The sequence below is a fragment of the Melopsittacus undulatus genome, chromosome Z (genome assembly GCF_012275295.1).
Source record: "Melopsittacus undulatus isolate bMelUnd1 chromosome Z, bMelUnd1.mat.Z, whole genome shotgun sequence".
Taxonomy (NCBI): Eukaryota; Metazoa; Chordata; class Aves; order Psittaciformes; family Psittaculidae; genus Melopsittacus; species Melopsittacus undulatus.
The window spans coordinates 97,562,228-97,583,625 of NC_047557.1; the positions used below are offsets into that span (position 1 = coordinate 97,562,228).

Here is a 21,398-nt window from a genome sequence, read left to right on the forward strand (position 1 = left end):
AGCTTGGACCTGAAACAAAAGGGAAAAATGTTGATTTAACTTTCAGATGTTCTGTCATTGTATTTTTACATTGTTGCCAGCAGTTCCCTTTTGGCTTTTTTTGTTTTGGCACCTTGAATACAGGAAGCACTTCTAGCTGATTGAGCGCTAAAGTTTATTTCCTTTCTTTGAACAGGAATTGCTTTATTCTTGAGAGAATTCACACATAAACAAGAAGCTGCTGTTTCCTGTGCTAGAGGAATACAGTGTAGTTAAGGACACAACTTAATGAAGTTGAGGATGGCTTAAGTGCTCTGTTATTGTTTCTTTATGTTCTAGGCCTTTAATTAGTAGCTTTTGTGGTCTGGCGTTACAGCAATGATCTGCAAGTGTGGTCCTTAGAATATTAGCTTGTATCAGGTTCTGCCAACTGATTTGACAGTGTGGGAAACCTCAGCAAGTATCTTATCTGGCGTGAAACACTGGAAAATATGGAAATAAAGTTTATGGCTTTCCCTGCAACTTTAAACATTCTATTTCTGTAATGCTAAAGAATTTATTACCTGTCTGCAGTGGCTGAAACTTATAAGAAATATGTTTGCCTTTACTGTTAATTGGCAATGCCATTAGTTGTTCAGTTTTATCACCGAAGCAGCACTATTTTCAGTCGTCTGAATGGGAGAGACTATCTTCTTTCCTTCTGGGCTATGGAAAATGTAACTTGCTTCACATATGCATGTATGCTTGAATTTTCTATTTAGCAAAAAAATGGGACTGAAGCAAGTATATATGGATGTATTTATCTTGGGGCTGTTTGTGAAGGATGCTTCTTTTGTAGAGCTTGCATTTTATATCTAAACAGGATTAGAAAATACATTGGGAAGAGAAGGAAGAGAGGAAAAAAATGGTGTGTGTTAGAGGGTGTGTCTGTTCTGAGAGAATGATGCTGCACTTGTATAACCGTGGCACCATAATTGAATGTCATCTGGAACAAGTTACCACAACAAAAACCATGTGTTTCCTGGAAATTAATAACCAGGACAGAGCTTTATTCCAGATAATCATTGGCTGAGGTTTTCAGATATCCGGGTATTGAAAGAGGTAAAGGATGCATACAGATCACCATAGACCTATTTTTTCAACAGATCTGTGCAGCTTCTGATGTGGGTGCTGGTGTGTTCACGGCTTAGTAGGTGGCACAACTCCCTCCGGAGCAGAGGTATTATCGCTTGGAAAGTCCTATTTGCTGCCAGGAAACCCGTGGCCCTGTTCCCACCTCCAGTGCCACAGCTCTCATGGTCTGCACCTCAAGCTGATATGCCACTTCACATAACTGTACCCATCTTAAAGAATTGTAACATACTTTCTATACAAATGAGTGTTCTACAAGATTTCCAGATTTCCCTAAGCAATTCCTAGGCAAATTTGCATTAGGAGACAAAGGAGACTGCTTGGAGTATTATTTAACACTAGCATTCAGTTCCTTCATTGTTCTCCAGAAGTTGTGATGTGAGTATTGGGTGAAGAGATGAAGACATGTCATCCCATTTTTTAAAGGAATAAACACAGAATTCTTTAGGTACATAGAATACAAATCACCTGTTTTACTGAAATTGTGCATCTAAAGGTGATAATTCTTTAGCTCTGGTGTTGAGATACCTGAAGATTAACATAATTAGCAAATCGATGCCAGAAAACTAAAAGCTATGTTTATGCATATTTATTAGTAAAAAATAAAATTTAATCTAAAAAGACATTGAATTCCTTCCTCTCCTTAAAAATGGAAACCATTTGCTACTGGGGCTTTGCCCTGGTATTACGTTTCCCTATTCCAAATTTTTATCAAAGCATCAAAGAGGGGAAGGATAAGTTGCAGTGAATCTCTGTCCTGAATGCTGAATGGAATTGCAGTCGCCTATGTATCTCTGATAAGGCTGCTATTTTGCTTGGGGTTGTTTGGTGGTTTGTTTTTTTTTTTTTGTTTGTTTAACACAAAAGCACAAGAGAACTTGACCAGAAATTCCCTCATTTAGTATGAGATGAAAGAAGAATAAGTGAATATTAGAATGCACAAAATACATATTAAACGAAACAAGAAAAGACCACATTAATAATATTAAAAAATGAGTCTACTTACAATGAGTAAAGAAAAAAGTAATAGTAGATAACTCTCAGTCCCACCACTGTCTGTTTTCCGGGTCGTTTTCCATTTCTTTTGGGTGCCAAATTAGCAAGGGATGTATGCAAATATTTGTGAGGCTCAATAGGATTTAGCACTGTTTAAATTAGAATATTATTAAATTCCCTGCAGAGTAGGCATGGATTTAAGAATGTTGCTAAAGTCAGGCATTGATTCAATACTCAGCAGCATCAAATGCTGAATTATTGTGCTAGGCTACCATAGTCATTCAGAGAGAATCTAAATGAAGAGATTGTGCTCCATCCCCAGAATAAGTTATTTATAGCTCTAATGAATCTATCAGGAAGAAGCTAAACCTACATGAAAGTAATCAACATTCATTAGCTTGTAATTCTATTAATAGTGTCTACAAAGCCTACAAATATCCATGTTGCTCACAAGAAAAATAATTTTTTTTCCTCACAGTCTAAGAAGTTCTTTAAAAAGCATGAAATGACAACATAGAAATGTTAGGTCTGTCTAGACACAGCTCCCGCAGCATGCCTTACTGTTAAGGAAAGTGGTCTGGAAAGCAGTGGAATCTCCTGGGTTTTTTTATTAATTTCCTGCCTTGACCTCGGCATACCTGCTCCTGACATCACAGATTCATGGAATGGTTTGGGTTGGAAAGGACCTTAAGATCATTCAATTCCAACCCCTGCTGCCATGGGCAGGGATGCTCTAATTAGACCATGTTGCCCACAGCCCTGTCCAACCTGGCCCTGAACACTGCCAGGAGTTACCAGTTAGAGCCCTGGATGTCATCATGTTTTGTATATTTTGGTTTGTATATATTGGTTTCTATGTGGTATGGGCATACAGGCATGACAGCTGTTCTTTCTAAAAGCGATAGGATTAGAAGCAGTTGCAATGCTTTGTTGCAAGAGCAGTGCCAGTGTAATTGCTCAGGACTGAGACCTTTATATAGCATGAGATAAATGACGATTCGTGGATTCCTATTTTTGGTCCTCTGGCCTCCTGATTACAGAAAGTAATCTCAGCTGAAGTGCCAGTGAGCATCTTCGAAGAGATAATGGCTTTTATAGTCTTCCAATAAGGGTTTGCAGTATTCTCCAGCAGTGGCATCTTTCATAGGTGGAAGTATTTGTGAAGACCTAAAGCCAAAGAGCTGTTTGGACTAAGCACATTAATCTATTTATGCCTTACAGCTTCAGGATTTTTCTCATCTTCCAGGTTTCATATATATGCTTTTCACACCCAGGGAGGTTGTGAATGCTCCATCCCTGGCAGTGTTCAAGGCCAGGTTGGATGAAGCCTTGAGTGACCTGGTTTAGTGTGAGTGATACAGGGGTAAACAATGTACAGGGAGGTAATACAGAGAAAAATGTACAAGGGGTTAAAGGAATTCCTTTGCTAAAACAAAAGTATTGTCTCTTGTAAATACCTAACAAGCCAAGCCATTAACTACTGATGAGCGGAAGAAGCAGATGCTTAGTTCTATTGACAAGGGACAAAAGCAGATGTTTGATTCTACTGATAAGCGGCAGGAGAAGCAGACTGAGCACCGACCAAACCCTAACGCCATGTGTGAAGATTAAAAGGTGAAAAGTTTAAGAAGAGGAAGACTCATTCACCTTGAGACCCCTGCCCATGACCAGAAGGGGCACTGCGCAGGTGCAAAGGACCATCTAGCTAATTATAATACAAAGTGGGGATAGATAATAGAATCATAGAATTATAGAATAGTTAGGGTTGGAAAGGACCTTAAGATCATCTAGTTCCAACCCCCTGCCATGGGCAGGGACACCTCACACTAAACCATATCAGCCAAAGCTTCATCCAGCCTGACCTTGAACACTGCCAGGGATGGAGCATTCACAACCTCCCTGGGCAACCCTCAGTACCTCACCACCCTAACAGGAAAGAATATGTGTAGCTGTATGGAGTAACCTAATGCATATGTATACCTTAAGAGAATAAATGTAAAGGGAAAACAACCCTGAGGTGTGCATACTTTGGAGGAGCTATCCCCATGCACCTCAGTGCTGAATAAAAGCATACCTACTTTACAACGTTAATGAGTTGTGGAGTCTATGCGCGCATCATGAGGTGTCCCTGCCCAAGGCAGGGAGGTTGGAACTAGATGATCTTAACGTCCTTTCCAACCCTAACTATTCCATGATTCTTTTTATTGGCAGGTTCTTCGTTTCACCTTGGAATGTTTGAATAGTGTAACTTGTTAAGTGTTTCCATTTTAATGCCATATGTTGTAGGGCAACAGACTCACTAGAAGGGGTTAAAATCTCTTCTGAAACTGTATCAGCTGTGACACCTACACTTAACTGGCTCTCTTGCTTTGGTTAAGTTCTTGTAGTTTCAGCTTCTTCTTGTCATGACTGCAACATGTCTAACTAAAATGGCAGCTGTGGGAAGTTCATTTGCCTTGCATTTCTTGGCTGGCCCTTGCAGCTGGAAGTAGGCAAGCAGGTCAGTTCTACCCCAGCCTTGCACCTGGTAGTAGGGAAATGTGTTAAATCTAAGACAAGCTAAAGCATTGTAAGAAGCAATAGCCTTTGCTGGTTCATCTGAACACTCATGCTCTTTGTGTTTTCTTCTAAGTAAAAACTAATAAGTAACTAATTCCTCACCAGTCCTATTTGGTAACCTTGCATAGTCTCCTGAACTGAAAGAAGGAACTGAGGCATTCCATGGTCCCTCAGTTTTGCCCCGGGAGAGAACAGGTTCATTAACCCTCTGTTGCGGGTATTTGTGACGGGTGAGCGATCCTCGGTACCTCAGAGGGCGGTTGTCTTCACATCTTTCCTTCACCATGGATGTAGAAGTTATCCTGTAGAAAGCCCCCGAATGTCTGCTCAAGAGTGATTTAAAGCCCGGGGGGGCGCAGCTCCGTTCCCTGCCTGAGGCGGCGGGGGGCGCCCTCCCGCTCCCAGCCGTTACCCTGGCAACGCGGCGGGTGTGCGGAAATGGCGGGTCGCCCCGAGGCCTCCTGTGGCAGGGAGCGCCGTCATGGTGTGGTGGATGTGCCCGGTCAGTGGGGCGCAGCGGGGCAGCTCCTCAGCGTCCTCCCGAACTCGCATCCATTATCCTGGGGATCCTGTGGTTTGCGTGGACGTGACAGAACTTCGTTTCCAGACGCTGTCCTGAGGTGGAGAGTGGAGAAGGACTCTGAAGGTTAATGACAGGCGTTCGGGAACCAGCAGCCCGAGAATGGCAAGTGGGAGAAATGACAGAATCGGGAGGCTTTGGGCAGAAAAAATGGGAATAGTGCTGGAAAGCACAGAAGGAAAGAGAGAGCTTGTACAGAGGCTGAAAGTGTAACTAGGAATAGAGTAATGCATATGAGAAAAATGGACGTGAAATGACCAAATGTGGGGGAAAGGGAAAGAAAAACTGGGGGGAAGCTGAAGAAAAGAACAAATAAAATATGAGGAGACAAAATGATCTTACAATAGAAGGAATAATAGAGTCACAGAATAGTTAAGATTGGAAGGACCTTAAGATCATGTACTTCCAAGCCCCTAATCTAAATAACCAATGAATCACTGCCTGACCAGTAGATCTTTAAATACAAAAAAAAGAAAAAAAAAAAACGAAAATTAAAATCAGGCATACAATGATCATATTTTCGTGCCTAGAATCATTAACTAGCACTACTGGGGTCATCTGCAGTTGCTAGGAAGTCCTGTGGGTATTTTATGACATGGCGTGAAGACTGAGTCACAAGCGCTCTTACCAGAAGGTGGGATTTGGGGACATCCTGAAGTGCATTTACTCAAATATTTGCATGAAAATCTGTTAAAAGTTCTAGGACTCAAAGAGTCCCCATCCTCCTGGCTGTTGCTTAATCCTTGTTAAAAACATTCCTTCCTTTTAAAGACAGCAGAACTATTTATATGAGAAAAATACTTTAAATTCTCTTTGTCATTTTCTCCACATAATGAGATACATCTGTTTGGTTGTTCTTTCTAGTTTTCCACTGTAGTCTTAATTAGGGCTTTTTTTAGCTTATGGTCTCTCCAGAAGTCTTAAGCCAATCACTTAGCATCAACAGACATGGTTAATGCTTAACTAATAAAATTGTGTGAGCTTCCACATACAGTAAGACAGATTCACAAGGTCATGAACTGAGGTAAACTCTTATAGTTCTATTTTCTTGTTAATATTGCATCTTCACTTGGATCCCTATATTTAAAACAAAACAAAAAACCCACAAGCCAAAACACAACCACAAACAACCTTCCCAAATGTCACATCTCTGTTCAGCAGAACTTGCAGCCCTTTGGAAATTATTCACTCGTCTTTAACATCAGATGTCCCTCATACAAGACTGTGAATCATGCAACTTTCATCTTGCTAAAGACTGTGCATCCTGGTTAGGTGAAGATGATACTTGGTAGAGAAGATCAATACCATCGTTCTTTAAAGGAATACTTCATTATTTTTTTTTTGTATATGCATTAGGCATATTACCTAGTTCTATTGTGGCACTTCTCTGAGATGTGACTCAGATATTTTCCTGGGGAAATATATGAAGTCTGAGTTAATTGTTAATGTGAAATGGTGTGGGAAGTCATTTTAAAGTGTAAGCATGCAGAACGAGTGTCTAACGCAAGGCTTACAAACTGTCAGTGTAAATACAATTGTCAAGATTCATGTAGTCATACAAGTTTATTAAACTCTTGGGTGAAACTCTGGTGTAACACCTACATAGTTCATCAGCTTTGGAAGAGCTGTGCAGATACTAATGAGTGTAGGAGCTGACCTTTCCAATTCGTGCACTGAGTCACAACTGCATCTTGAGAGCTGACATAATTGTAATGCACTTCGCCTTTACATCCATTTTATCTTCCTACAATTCTCATTACTAAAAATAAACCTGTTCTGGAAAGTTAAAGTGGACATGTGACAGTGGCCACTTTGGATAAGCCCCAGCACTCAGACAAGCCTCTCTATTAATGGTTCCATTGTTGTTCTGCTTAATGCTCCTCAGCACTAGCATCTGCTTTCTCCTAGAGTACCTGGAGTCAAGACAATTGATGAATTCCCCAGAAGAAAGCTCCCAGTTCATTGCCTGCATTGGTTTTGCCTTTGTGAATCTTTTAAATCTTAAGAAAAGAGGGAACCTTACATCTCTGTTCAACTAGCTGGAAATTCTCAGATATCAGAAGGACTTCAAATGCAGTTTGGCACAGCAGAAATGTCAGGGTCATTCAGTGCTACATAAGCAGAACAAGAGGCTGTCTCTAAAATTCTTGATGTGAGTGGGAAGATCCAGACAGGTCAACAAAATGTTGTTAGGACTATGTTATTACGACAAACTTTTATCCTATGACTGTGCTATTTAAATCTGCAAACGGAGAGGAATGTGAAGGAATTACAACAATGCCTGAGTGCCAGTTCTGATGTCTGTTGACACTAATTGTGATGTAAGACCTCCTGCTTTTCTTACCCTGTAACACAGCAACACTGTATAGCTCTAGAATTTACATTGCCACTGCTCTATTCCTCCTGGAACCTTCAGAATTATCCTGTCATAAAAATGTTATTTCCCAGTGAAAAAGGGACACATATTTCTTTAAAGGTGCTAGCTAGGTCAGTATTAGCAATTTCTTTGTCAGCTTGGATATTTGCAGTATTCTTTAGAAAAGAACCTTGGATAATTACCTTAGTAGAGCACTATAAATGAACAGATGGATTAAATTTTTAAACTTACATGTCCCAAATTTTGTGAACTAAATTAAGCTGGGGGGAAAGAGGGGGCTGTGGATGGATGCATATTGCTGCATATATTAAGCCGTGGTTTCTGTATGTGTAGTAGTCCTTCTTTGCTTCCAAGGGTTCAGACATTTGCTGTGTACAAATATTTACAGTAGTCAAAACCAAAAGAACTTCCTTTTACAAATGGTGTCAGATGCTTCCCATTTTGAACTTGTAGCAGTTGTATCATGGAAGGATGCACAAGGCTGCAGGCTCTTTGAGAGAATGTCTGTATGTATGCTTGTTAAATTTCAATGCAGAAACTTTCATTTACTGTATCTGTCTTTAATTCATCAGAGGCAGAAGACCAGCCTAGTAATAAGGACATCCTCATTAGTGGCAGGTGTGGGGAAGAGTTCCCACAGCTTTACCCTTGGCAAGTAAGCAAGAGAGTAAAAGAAAGCAGCAGCATACCTCCCATTCGTAGATTCAGTGAGACAAGCTGGGAATGTTCAGATCAAGAGTTAAAAAAGAGAGAAATGCTTTTGCTATGGGTTCTGGTGGAGTTTAAATGGGGACAGTGCTCTGTGGAGACAAGGCTGAGGTGCCCCTGTGGGTGCCAGAACTTGAGGTGTCAGGGGGAAACTGCAGGTGAAATTTTGAGCTCCTTCATGATTAGCTGGTGAATTGATGTTTGGATTTAAGTACCATTTCATTCTGATCTTTTGAAAGCTTGTAAGTGGCTTTATTCCAGTCTACTCCACAAGGATCACCTGTGGAATGGCATGCATTTATATCAGGACTCTGTCTATCCTTTTCTCTACTATCCACATGCACATACATTATTTTCATTCTCTTGCAAAGCCAAAGAACCATCAGGTTTTGCCTGAATATGACAAGAGCTGAGCTTAATTGAAATTTGTGCCTTCTCATCAAGTCCATCAGTTTCTATGGGTGTTCATCTGCATCTCATTTTGCCTTGACCTAGGTGGTCCAAAGCTAAGTGTGTTGGTTTGTTTAGTTTTACTTATCACATGATTTTCTCTTGTTTTTTTATTCCACTTTTTGGATAACTAACTTGGGGGAATCTGCATTTTCAACTCAGTTATGAGGTACATCACCTACAATCACTAGTGAAGAAAGGAGCTGCTTTTTTGTTTTTGTTCCATGAAATATTACCCAGATTTTGGGAGAAAAGAGAAGGTCTGGAAAAGGCAAAAAGCAAGAGTATTGCACAAGTTTATGATAAGGAGAAGTTGGGCAACTGAAATTACCAGAAGGGAAGTCAACCTCTGCTAAGGCACCCCAATTGTGTAAAGTATAACTGTAACAGAAGTTAAACTACTCCAAATTCATGTTCCTCGTGTGCACGTATTCAAAACTGACTGAATGTGTAACCAGGTTTAAGCTGATTTAGCTGGTTAGTTCAGTTAGTTTCTCAAGTTTAAAAATGCAGAGACTGCATTTTCTTACCGTTTCCTGGTTTTAAAGTAAATTAGCATCAGCAAAACCAAGTGTTAATTCCTTAGAAAATTTTCATTATGACAGGTGGAAATTACTAAAAAATAGCTCAAAATACCTAGCACTAAAGCCTGTTCAAACAAGTCTCTGGGACTGTTCTTTTTCTCCCCCAGATCAGTATGAGTAGACAAAAACCATCATTTTTTCCCTGAAATACTCATTTATGGGAGGGAAGCATAGGAAAGAGGACTAATGAATCTTTCCTGTGGTGTGCGTTAAAAGACAAGTGAGACAATTTTAAGATCCTGGGCTAACAAATTCAGATGTAATTCTTTATGTCATTCCTACCTGATTTTTCAAAACCCATGATCATCCCATGAATGTGAGACAATGACACAACAAATCACTGGGAAGTGTAATGATGTCAAGTTTACCACTGCAGGGCATCACTTTTCATTTGCTGCTTAGGAACCATCTATCATTAAAAAATTTGGAACCCAGCAGCAATAACCTAGGAATTATCTTCTACCTCTTAATAAGGGAGTTGAAGCTGATAGTTCTAATATGAGCCAGTAGGTAGACTTTCCTTGTGTTCTAGTGACTTTCCTTCTTTAACTCTTGGTTCCTGTCAGGACCTATTGGGTTTACTTGTTCCATTCTTAATCTCATCAGCTTCATTTCCTCTGCCTAGACTTCCAAAGGAACACCAAATGCTGCAGATAAAATGATGAAGGTGTAAAAGCTCCTGCCCAGAAGCTAAATCAGAATCAGACGTCAACACAGGTCAGACTCAGTCTCTGGCAGGATGGGAGGATCATTGTTTTTAATGCAATTTACTAATTAAAAATGAGTACCAGATTACGGGAAGTCTGGAATGAAGCGGCTTACTAAAATAGTGTTTAGCTCCTTGAACTGGCTGCATCAGAGTCTGCTTTTCATTAAGCTTTAATTCACTTGAATATCGCTTGGCAACTATCAAATACTCTTTTCTAAAGAGCAGAGGCGGTTCTGGTGCAGAACCACCCTCCGTGTTTAGGCTGCAGCCACTTCGACTGCAGATGTAAATCTACAGCAGGGCTGCGGCAGGCATATTTTATTCAGCAGATGTACTGTAAACGCATTACAGCAGATTAGCTGGATTTCTTCCTTTAAATGTACACTGCGAGGTCCAGCTTACGAGCCAGCTCTTTCTTACAAGCCCATGTAACCTTCCAGAGCCCAGCTCGGCGTCCTCCTTCAGCGGCTATTTCTGTAACGGACCGGACGAGCGACAGCGCCGTGATGAATTTTAATGCTTCCACGGGGGAATCCCTCCCGCCTCCTCTTTCTGTATGAGTTCCTCGAGGAAAGACCCAGAACACAGCGAGGAGGAGGAGGAGGAGGGGGACGGTGTAGCCGCGGTACTGGGGAGAGCGGGCAGTGAGAGCCGCCGGGAGAGGGGGGCCTGCCGCTGGTGGAGTGCAATTAGGGAAGGTGGAGAGGACGATCCCGAGGCGAGCAGAGGGGCGGCTGGGGAGAGCGGCGCGATGGGGGAGGAAGAAGAATGACTCGGGGCGTATTTCGCTTGCCTGACCCCTGCACGTCAGCAGCGGCAGCCGCCGGAGCGCCGTGGTCCCGCCGCCTCCAGTGGACACATGCACTCGCCGGCAGTCCCCGGGGCTGGCAGCGACGGGGACAACGCCGAGGTCATCCCACTGACACCGGGTCTAGGCGAGAGGCAGAGCCCCAGGGCCGGGCTCTAGACCGCCTCGCCATCCGCAAGCAGCGGCTCGAGAGGAGGAGCCCCGGCCGGGCGGTGGGCCCCGGGTCCTGCGCCAGCCGCCGGCACAGCCACCGCTCCCACCGGGTCGCCCATGGATAAGGCGGGCTCGCTGCACACCTCGGTGCCCACACCGCCTCCTCGGCTCTACCTGCCTCGTAACTTCAGCTGCAGCGCCTGCCTCTATGGCAGCCTGGCCGAGCAGTGCCGGGCGGGCTGCAGCCCCGACGGCGACGCTGTGCCCTCTCCCGTGGTGCGGGAGGTGGCGGGCGAGAAGCCGAAGCCACAGCCCCGCGGCCGGGAGCCCTCGCTTCCAGCCGTGCCGCCTAGCCCCACGCAGCGCCGCCGCGCCAAGTCACTGCCCACGCCCGGCGACCGCAGCCTGCGCCCGGCGCTGCAGCAGAGCCCGTCCCGCCGCAAGACGGTGCGGTTCGCCGACTCCCTCGGCCTGGAGCTCACCTCCGTGCGCCATTTCTGCGAGGCCGACCTGCCGCAGGTGCCGCTGCCCGCGCCGCCGCGCACCGCAGACCTCTTCAAGACGAGGAAGCCACCGGCGCTGGGCGACTTGGAGCCGGTGCTGTTCGGGCCGCCGCCGCCGCTGCTGGAACCGCTCTTCCCGCCGCAGCCCGGCTCCAGCCCCGGCTTCACGGAGCGGGTGCGGCAGCACAAGGTGAGGTTGGAGTGGGTGCGGGCCGAGCCGGCGGGGCTGCGCGGCGCCGTGCGCGTCCTCAACCTCGCCTATGAGAAGGCCGTGACGGTGCGCTACACGCTCAACAGCTGGGCCAGCTGCGCCGAGGTGCCCGCCGCCTACCAGGCACCCGGCCCGGCGGACGGCATCACCGACCGCTTCACCTTCCTGCTGCCCCTGGGCGCTGCCGCCGCCGCCGCCGAGGCCGTGCTGGAATTCGCCGTCCGCTACCGCGTCGCCGGCGCTGAGTACTGGGACAACAACGAGGGCAAGAACTACCGGCTGCGGGGTCGGCAGCGGGGCCCGCCCGCCACCGGGCCGCCGCAGGACCCCGACAGCTCCGCCTGGATCCACTTCATCTGAGGCACGAAGGGAGAGCGCAGCCCCGGGGGGTCGGCTGGCCGGTCTCGGGGAGGGCTGAGGCACTGCGGGCTCCGCTCACGGGAGCGCTCGGCGCCTCTCCTCCCTGGCCGGCCCTCTGCCCTCCCGGGGTCCGCGGCCCAGAACAGGCCCTGCTTCCAGCCACTTCTCTGTAACTCGCCGGGAGGTACCTTCCTGAATTCTGTTTACAGACGGATACTTTATATCCTCTATCCCGCCAGCAACGTGCAGGGGATGAATGCCCGAGGGGATGCCCTCCGGGCTGTCGCAGCGGCTCCAGGCGGGAGCCGTTTTCCTCCATGGTCTCCCGGTGCGCTGCGGCTCTCTCCAGAGAGCGGAGGAAGGGCAGGGAGGGCCGCAGGGCACTGGCAGAATTCCCTGGTCAGGGCTAGGATCCGCGGGCGCAGGTTGCAGCCCCCTCAGCAGGGTCAGGCTGTGTAACGCGCAGGGCAGTGTCGGAGGGCATCGCCCAGCCGCTTTCCTTCCCTAATCCTGCTTAAGCAAAGCCCGGCTCCGGCGAGCGGCTGGATCCGTGTTCAAAGCCCCCCTCACCCACCCGTGTGGGGTGGGCCTGGTAGGGCAGGGTTAGGCGTCAGATTGCAGTTTTGAACCCAAAGACACATGAATACGGATGCCCCCAGGTCTCGCTGTGTTACATCATGCTGTAAAAGTGAATGATAGGATTAATTGTATTTTTAATTTTTTTTCTTATTTTGAACCCTGTTTCATGCGTTTAAACTTATTTAGAAAAGCAAAATAACGTCACTAACTGAAATGCAACACACTGAGGGATTTTAAAAAGCAAGTGTTCTGTTTTAACATTCACATGGTATGTTGCCATAAAGATCTGTCAGGATCTGTTTGTTTCAGTAAGTCGATTCCATGAAGATGCTTGAGCTCAGGTCAGTGGGAAGGGTGTGGAATTGCATAAAGGAGCTAGAGATTGCAAGAGCTGAAGTCATAATTCCAGTCTACATCCCAAGACTTTCCGTTCTATTCCTGTTAACAGTTTAGTTGAATTTCTTGTGCCATGGCATCAGTGTAGTAGCCTACTTTCTGAAAAACAAATGCTTCGACTGTTTCACAATAATTTTAGTAAGCCTAGATTTAGTCATTCAAATGGAGGAAAGCCATAGTTTGCCATATAAAAAATATGTCAATAAAATTACAGAGAATGCTGACTTCTGCCTTCAAAGGTATATTTTAAATTAGCATTTCATTAGCAGTAACCAGTATTTTCCATTTTAAACTTGCTTTTTCAGGAGTTTAGGTGAACGCAGGTTGTGCTGCTGCCAAATCTGAGCGCATGCTTTTGCAGGAGAGGGACCTCTACAAATACAGCATCTGAGAGTGGTAAAACCAATGTCAGTGTGATCTTCTGATTATGAAGGGCGGCCAAATCAGGCCTTTAAAGTCATGGGTCTTTTGTAGATTGTTTAGGAATTAAATGTGGTTTTTAACTGCACTTCTGTGTTCTGCAAAAGGGTTATGTGTCCCAGACATCTTGAGTAATGTCATGTTCTCATAGAACCTTTTGACTTCAGTGGGAATTGAGAAGCACTTTTGTCTCCTGAGGGTCTGGTTTAGTCAGAATAATTACCCTAATAAATTCTGGGGGGAAAAAAGGTCTGGAAACTTGATGGAAAAAGAGTGTTCCATTTAATGTTTCTAAGTTCTGATTTAATAGAAATAATAGCAAAACTAGTTTCTGTGGTATTCTTAACTTGGTTTTAAATCCCCAGTCAGTTTTCTAATCCCAGCTTTTTCAATAGAAAGAGAATACAAACCAAATGTGCAGTAAACATCTACTGAGTATTTAATAGTTTAGAATATTAAGGCCCCACTCTCAAAGTAATCCTATATATTGCTAGTACACGTTTATAAAGCTAAAATTGCAAAACTAGGGTTTCAAAATGTTCATGATTAAAGCATATTAAGTGGTGTATTTGATGAAGAAATACAAGTGTCTTTTAGTTAAACCTATTTTTTTTACAAGAGCCTTAATACTGGAGAGAAGGAAAAAGACTTTTCTCCATTTGAAAGCACTTTGAAATCTGGTGGAAATAGAGCAGAGCATCTTTTTATTTAGTGTTGTAGCTTTCCAAAACATGTCTTGCTTGGCCTTTTTACCCCAAAAGTGAACCGACAACTGTTATGCAAATTGATGAAAACGCTTGCAGAAATAGTTTGTACGCATTTTAGTTTAAGATTTTACAAGATGTCTTTTCTACTGTTTTAATGGCTTTAGAAATACAAATGGTGCTAAAACCATTTTTAACAGTAACTAATTCTAGAACTTCAAAATTATCTTTCAGTGGATGGCAGTTGTCATTGTCAGTTTGATTTGTGCAGCATCTGCAGGTATGTAAGCATTTAAAAATCTCTGTATAGCAACTGTGGCTTAAACTCTTTGAATCTGGAGTACCTACATGGATGGTACATGCATCAAATACACTAACAAGTTGTTGAGTTACCCTGCTTTTTATCATGGCTTAGGTGAAATTACTCTTGGTCTCTGCTGAAATGTTCTAGGCAGAGCTGAGCTATGGCTTTGTAATTCTGTTCAGGGACTGTTGCTCTAGAATTTATTCCCCTCTTTGTCATACATGGGTCTGAATATTAACCTTTTTAAGGATGCAGAGTACCAGAGCAGCGTTTTGCAAAAGAGTAACATCACTAAATTTTGTGAGTAATGATATGGGTTTGAACATGATCACAGATTATCAATATGTGCAAGTCCAGTAAAAGACATGGCCTCCTGGAAACATTTATAAACACCTGCTTTTTAAAGTCTGGAAAGGTAAGGTGGTGCCTGGTCAGTTTTGACTAGAGAATGTTATAGATGAAGTCTATAGAAGAAGTTTGTGGTGTTTTAATAGAAATTTATCAGGTATGTGTCAAAGCTGCACTACTTTGATTCCGTATTTTTCACTTCTTTCATATTTATCTATTTCCATGTGAGATTTATTCAGATTTCCAAACACTTATTCAGTGTTCAGTTGCAATGACCATGATTGGTTTTTTCCACTGGTGGAATGCATGCACAGTTTCCAGTCTTTTAGACTTCAACCCGATGTTATCTATGTATGGCTTGCTAGAAGCATTGTGATCAGTGGAGATGAAATAAGAATTCAAAAGAATAATTATATAATATTTACATAAATGATGACTTTGAGGAGAAAAACCTGGAGAGGATAGTTTTCAAGTTGGCGGGACAACAATCATTTTGATAGGAGCTGGAGCAAACCAACTTTTTAATATCACATTTCTAAAGAACATAGTTCTGCAGAATGCACTGTCACAGGCAAAGCAAAATATGTGAAATTTTTCAAGCCAACCTTTTTCTGGAGAATATGTCAGCTCTTTGTATTTTTATATGCATGAATAGAGTCTGTGCCACCTTCATTTCCAAGTGATACTAGAATGATTTAGGCAAGGAACTAATCCCTAGGTCGTGTACTTCACTTTTAAGTGCGTTATTCATTGCTTATGTCTCTGTGGATGTAAAAATGTGTCTGTCATTAATTGTGCAAAGTTGTAGCTCTATGAGATGTGCCACGGTGTTTTATGTGCATTATAAAGATACTTTATACAGTGGGTCAAATTGTACTGTATGTCTGATATACATTGATGTTTGCTGCTTCACATCAAAAATGGCAGATATTTTGCATGGGATTCTATGTCTTTCATGGCAGTATTTTCGAATTTTACCTATATTGTTAGAAATCCTAAAAGGAATTAGAACAATTACGTGACTGTAAATGGAATTTCAGCTAGCTAAGCATATTATTATTTATCAGCATAAAATCAGTAACTGAAACTGTTGCACTCATTTTCAATAAATGCACATACTTTCAGGTAAAATACATTTTTCTCATTTTACCATTAGCAGGTACCTTTTTGATGTGGATATGTGTGCCTCAGTAAACAAGAAAATCAGTGCACACTTTTTGTTGTTTCAGCGTATGTGAAGGGAAAATGTATCACTTGAATGAACAAATGTCTGTTCATGCGTACACATGATCTCTTTACAGAGACATGAAATGCTTTTCCATAGCGTCAACAGGCAAACATCTTCTAATCCTATATTTTAATGTAACCTACAGAAATACTTAGAACCTGCTTTTTAACATAATATCAAATATATATTTAAATTTTTACGTGCCTTTCAACATTTCCTAGGAAGAAATCTCATGGGTTCCCTAGTTCTCTCTCCAAAAGTCCAATAATGTTTTTGTCATTAAAATTAAATTTGTACTAAAAATATAATAATCAATTCCAATTCATGATGCAATTTCAGCTGTGCCAGAAATCCTGTATCTGTAGCAGCCAGAAGGATTTGCTAATATTTTCCTATCTTACAGTGAAAGAAATTACAGTCAGAAATCTGTCTTCCTGGTACACCTCTACAGTTGTGTTAGTTAAGTAAAAAAAAAACCAAAACTGTGACTATAGTTAATATAACAAAATATATTTATTGTATATATTAACCTCTTACACAGATATTATGAATATATATTCTATCTGAAATCAGAAGTTCTAGTTTTTTATGAACTCTATTTGTGGAGACATGGACTGTTCAGCTTTTACTGCTATTTATCTGATGCTGCATAATGCGTACCATAAAACTTTTGGATGGATTTAATCTGTCTGCACAGTTTATAACATGAGATTAAAGTGCTCACTGTAAGGAATATCTGAAGAAAATGGCTTTTACCTTCCAGTTATACTGCATGGCTTTTTTGGCAAATCTTCATAAACTAATTCTGTTTCCTGTATGCACTTCACGTGTACCTATTCTGAATACATGAAAGGATTGCTTACTGAAATGAAAATATTTTTGAGCACTGAAATTATGGTTTTTCAAACAAGTAGTTTAAGGTAGGGCGTAAATATAGACGTTCGTGCTGTAAAATACAGAACCCTAGCCTTATGCAGAACTGATCCGTGTTTTCTAACATGGAAGATGGTGACATATCTAAAATCTAACATGTTCAGGGAAACATACCTGTGTCAATAGGAAGGTTTTCTCAGGTTCAGCGTATATGAGAGAATTGCCCTAAAGTAGTTAAGTGGTCAGAGTACTTCCTAAATTCAGTGTATGGACTTGAATGTATGTCTTCCATGATCAAAATGAATACTGCGCTATAAAACCACAGGCTATTGGTTTAGCCAATTTATAAATACATCTTTTAAATTATTCTACAGAGAGGATTTTTTGACCCTGGATTTCATACATGTTGTGTATGGATATCCACCTCATTCAGCTATCCTGGTTTTTGTGTGAGCTTTCTGTTATTGAGAAAGGTCTGATTTTATTTTTGTGTGACACAGGAAGATTATTTTACATTACATTATTAAGGGGATAAGACAGGAAGACCATTTTCCTTTCAATTTTAGTTTTTTAATATTAAACAACAGCATGCAGAATAAAAATGTGCTTGAATTAATACACACTAGCTATTCCAAAGACTATAGCTAAGAAAAATGGCAAATGTGAGATGTGCTTTAATAAAATGTATGTGCTTTGATTTAGTAAGGCAGGGAGAAACTCCTAGTCTTCAGTGCAAGTGTATTAATGACGGGGATTTCTTTCTATGCAATATTATGGTGCACCTGGTTTTTTAGAAATTAACTTGATTGGTATAGTTGATGTATTGGTGTGTTGTCTGTAAAATATTCTGTTTAAAGTGTCATTAAGGAAACTGTGTGTCTCAAATAGTGTTATATTGTTAGGCTCTTTCTTGTCCAATCTAACTTCACTAGATCATAATCATAGTCCTTTGAATGACAGTAAGACAATATTTCATAAAATTGGGTAATGAAGTCTCACACATTATACTTCACTGTTTATCACTTTTAGGACAAAAAGTTGTGTTACTGTTCTGAGTTACAATTTTTTTGTATTTGTGTCTTTAAAATAAGCCAAATTGTATTATACTTCTAAACTCAAAAAGCTAAGATTTGTTTTTAAAGCTGATGAAAAATATTAAAACTAAAGTCAGTTGGGGTTACTCCAAGTCCAGTTTCTAAGCTCTGGTATAACAAACATACATGTACATCTTGCAACTGGCTTCATGGAGGTGCACCCTGATTGGAACTTCATGCATTTTAAGGTTGATATAAAATGATCTGTACCTGGGTGCAAAACCTGCCTACATCTGGACATGAATCCATGTTGTAACGGGGAAAAATGACTGCTGTGACAGAAAATTGCTCTTCTTGAAGTTTTTAAAGAAACCCATCTCCTCCCTTACGGTGTTACACAAACTATTTATCTCTGTAAGGGAGATGCTGTCTGTTGAAGACAGTTTTTATTACTGTTTCTTTGATTTACCTTGACTTTGTTTAAAAATGAAAGTTGTTTCTAACTGTGTATTAAACTGGTAAATTACTTTTGGTTGTAGTTTCTTCTGCAATGTTTGTATTTCACCAAGTAATGTTTGTTTCTAATGTTTGTAAAAGTAATGTAATATCACCAAAAATTCAACATCAGTGTTTTATAATAATGCCTTGTAATTTACCTAGCCTTACAGTATTTCAGATGATTTTCCACCAAATTCACATCTAGTTACTGGTTGTCACAATTATGAAAATATATATTTATAAGCCTGTAGATTCGAGCTGTCATTAAAGATTAATGATAAAAATTGTGAGCATGTGGTGAATATAAACCTTTTTTTTAACTAACAAACCATAAGACCTTTTTTTTTAAGGATCTGAGACAATTGTGTTCTATTCATCCAGAGTGCATGTGTGAACACATGTAATGTATTCATATTTCTGTGGAAAAATATCCAGTATTTGGGCCTGATTTTCCAGCCAACTGATTTCAGGCAGTCTCCATTGAAGAGTGTTCCCTGTGGAAGGTGCAGTGTGATGAGTTATGGTTGTAATCTGGTCTTTGAATGGTAACCATCTTTCAAGAAGATGGAATGAGATTATCAGTGAGTGTAGATGCATGGAAATGTCTTTATAGTCCTGTATCCTTAACACCTTTTCAGGCATGGTTTAGGCTTAGCAGTCTAGTTCAGGAAGGGGTGACTGCACTTCAGCTGGCTGTGGCTTTACTCCTTTCCCAGCTTTGTGTCCTGATGGTCACTAGTAACAGTTGAAACATTCTCAAGTGCAGTTTAACATTAGCTGCCAAAAGCCTGTGCTAGATGCTAGAATGTACAGGAACATCAGGGGAGGGAGGGATAGGTGTGAGGGAGGATGTGGGATATGTGAAAATGACTGTGATTTGTATATCTTAAAGAAATAATGGTTTTTCATAGAATCATAGAATAGTTAGTATTGGAAAGGACCTTACGATCATCCAGTTCCAACCCCCCTGCCATGGGCAGGGACACCTCACACTAAACCATGGCACTCAAGGCTTCATGCAACCTGGCCTTGAACACTGCCAGGGATGGAGCATTCACAGCTTCCCTGGGCAACCCATTCCAGTGCCTCACCACCCTAACAGTAAAGAATTTCTTCCTTATATCCAATCTAAACTTCTGCTGTTTAAGTTTCAACCAGTCACCCCTTGTCCTGTCACTACAGTCCCTAATGAATAGTCCCTCACCAGCATCCCTGTATGCCCCCTTCAGATACTAGAAGGCTGCTATGAGGTCTCCACGCAGCCTTCTCTTCTCCAGGCTGAACAGCCCCAACTTTCTCAGCCTGTCTTCATACGGGAGATGCTTGCTCAGGGGGGTGGCTTGAGAAAGGACGCCTGTGGCACAGGAGCAGAGCCTGGGGAGATCAGCGTCCAGAAACCTCACCACAGAGCGACAAGAGCCACTGAGGAGGGAGCCTCAAGTCCTTGACAGGACTTGCAAAGAGCTCAGCTACTGCGAGGAGGTGACTCACTGGGGGCGGAGACAGGAGGAGCGGCACCAACTGTGAGTGGTTAAAAATCTACCCAGGGAGCATGGCGACCAGGAGTGCGGCAAACAGAGCGGGTCGAGGCAGTTTGTGCGGCAGTTTGCGCAGGCAGGAGAGCGGGATGGTGAGCACTCGCCGTATGACCAGGGTCCGGTCTGAGAGCTCTGCCCTGGCCGCCCCGGTGGTGGCCAGTGTAGGCACCCAGACAGAGCTGGTAAGTGGGGAGGTTGCGGTGCAGGGCTTGGAGTGTAGAGAGTGTCTGCACTGGTCTGGTGAGGGAAAGGTGCAGAATGGGCAGGGCTGTGCTCGCTGCTCCCTGATGGAGGTCCTCCTCCAGCAGGTGGCTGAGCTACGGGATGCTGTCAGTAAGCTGCAAGATGTCAGGGAAGCTGAGAGGAAGCAGGACTGCTTGCTCCAGGACCAAACAGCACAGGGGCCTCAAGCTTCCCCTCTAACTCATGGAAGAAAGAAGGAGGCTGTTGATCAGGGAAGCTGGGAGTTAGTAACAAAAAAAAAAAAACAACCAAAGGAGGAAGAGAGCAATTAAAAGCAAGGGGCTTCTTCCTAAATTTGCTGTACCAACCCAGAACTGCTTTGCTGTCCTGCAGGGGGCTGATGAGGAAATGCACTTCCATCAGAAACAGTCGGCTGGTGCACTGGTACAGAAGATCTCTACTGGTGCTGCCAGGAAAAAGCGGCGGGTTGTGGTAAAAGGGGACTCTGCCTTGAAAGGGACAGAAGCACTCATCTGTTGGACTGACCCGGTCGCAAGGGAGTTGTGTTGCCTACCTGGGGCACGGATCAGGGATGTTGTGGAGAGGCTGCCTGCTCTAGTAAGTCCCACGGACTATTACCCGCTTCTAGTGATACATGTGGGTGCTAAGGATATAGATAGTAGTGGCCTGAGAGTATAAAGAAGGACTACAGAGCTCTGGGAGAGGTGGTCAGGTGTTCTGGAGCTCAGATAGTCTTTTCGACAATTCTCCAAGACACAGAGGAGGACCTTCCAAAGGCAAGAAGGATTGGACAGGTTGATAAATGGTTAAAAGGGTGGTGTCATAGTCAAGGGTGTGGGTGTCTTGGACATGGGGCCCACATTTGTAGGCCAGGCCTACTGGGGGCTGGTGGAACTGCTCGGATAAAGAAAGGGAAGAGTGGCTTTGCTGGGAGGCTTGCCAGACTTGTCAAGGATGCTTTAAACTAGTTGTGTTGGGGGAGGGGAGCATCATTCCATCCCAACACACCCAGTCAGTTAACAGCACCTATAATAAATACCCTGAGCAATGTAGTAATATTCTAGCTGCTCCAGCCACTGAGCCGGCTTCATTTGGAGCTCGGATCAGATGCCTCTATACAAATGCCCGTAGCTTGGGGAATAAACAAGAGGAATTAGAGATGTG

At 42.9% G+C, this 21,398-nt stretch overlaps 1 protein-coding gene and 1 pseudogene across 1 annotated transcript; one reads left to right on the forward strand and one right to left on the reverse strand.

Annotated features, from left to right (window-relative positions):
- Window positions 1-2,628: 2,628 nt before the first annotated feature.
- Window positions 2,629-5,148, reverse strand: LOC106023534 (uncharacterized; annotated as a pseudogene).
- A 6,003-nt stretch (window positions 5,149-11,151) lies between these two features.
- Window positions 11,152-12,108, forward strand: LOC115946988 (protein phosphatase 1 regulatory subunit 3E-like). Its single transcript, XM_034073224.1, has one exon. It carries the CDS (start codon window positions 11,152-11,154, stop codon window positions 12,106-12,108), a length of 957 nt encoding a protein of 318 aa, XP_033929115.1.
- The last annotated feature ends 9,290 nt before the right edge of the window (window positions 12,109-21,398 follow it).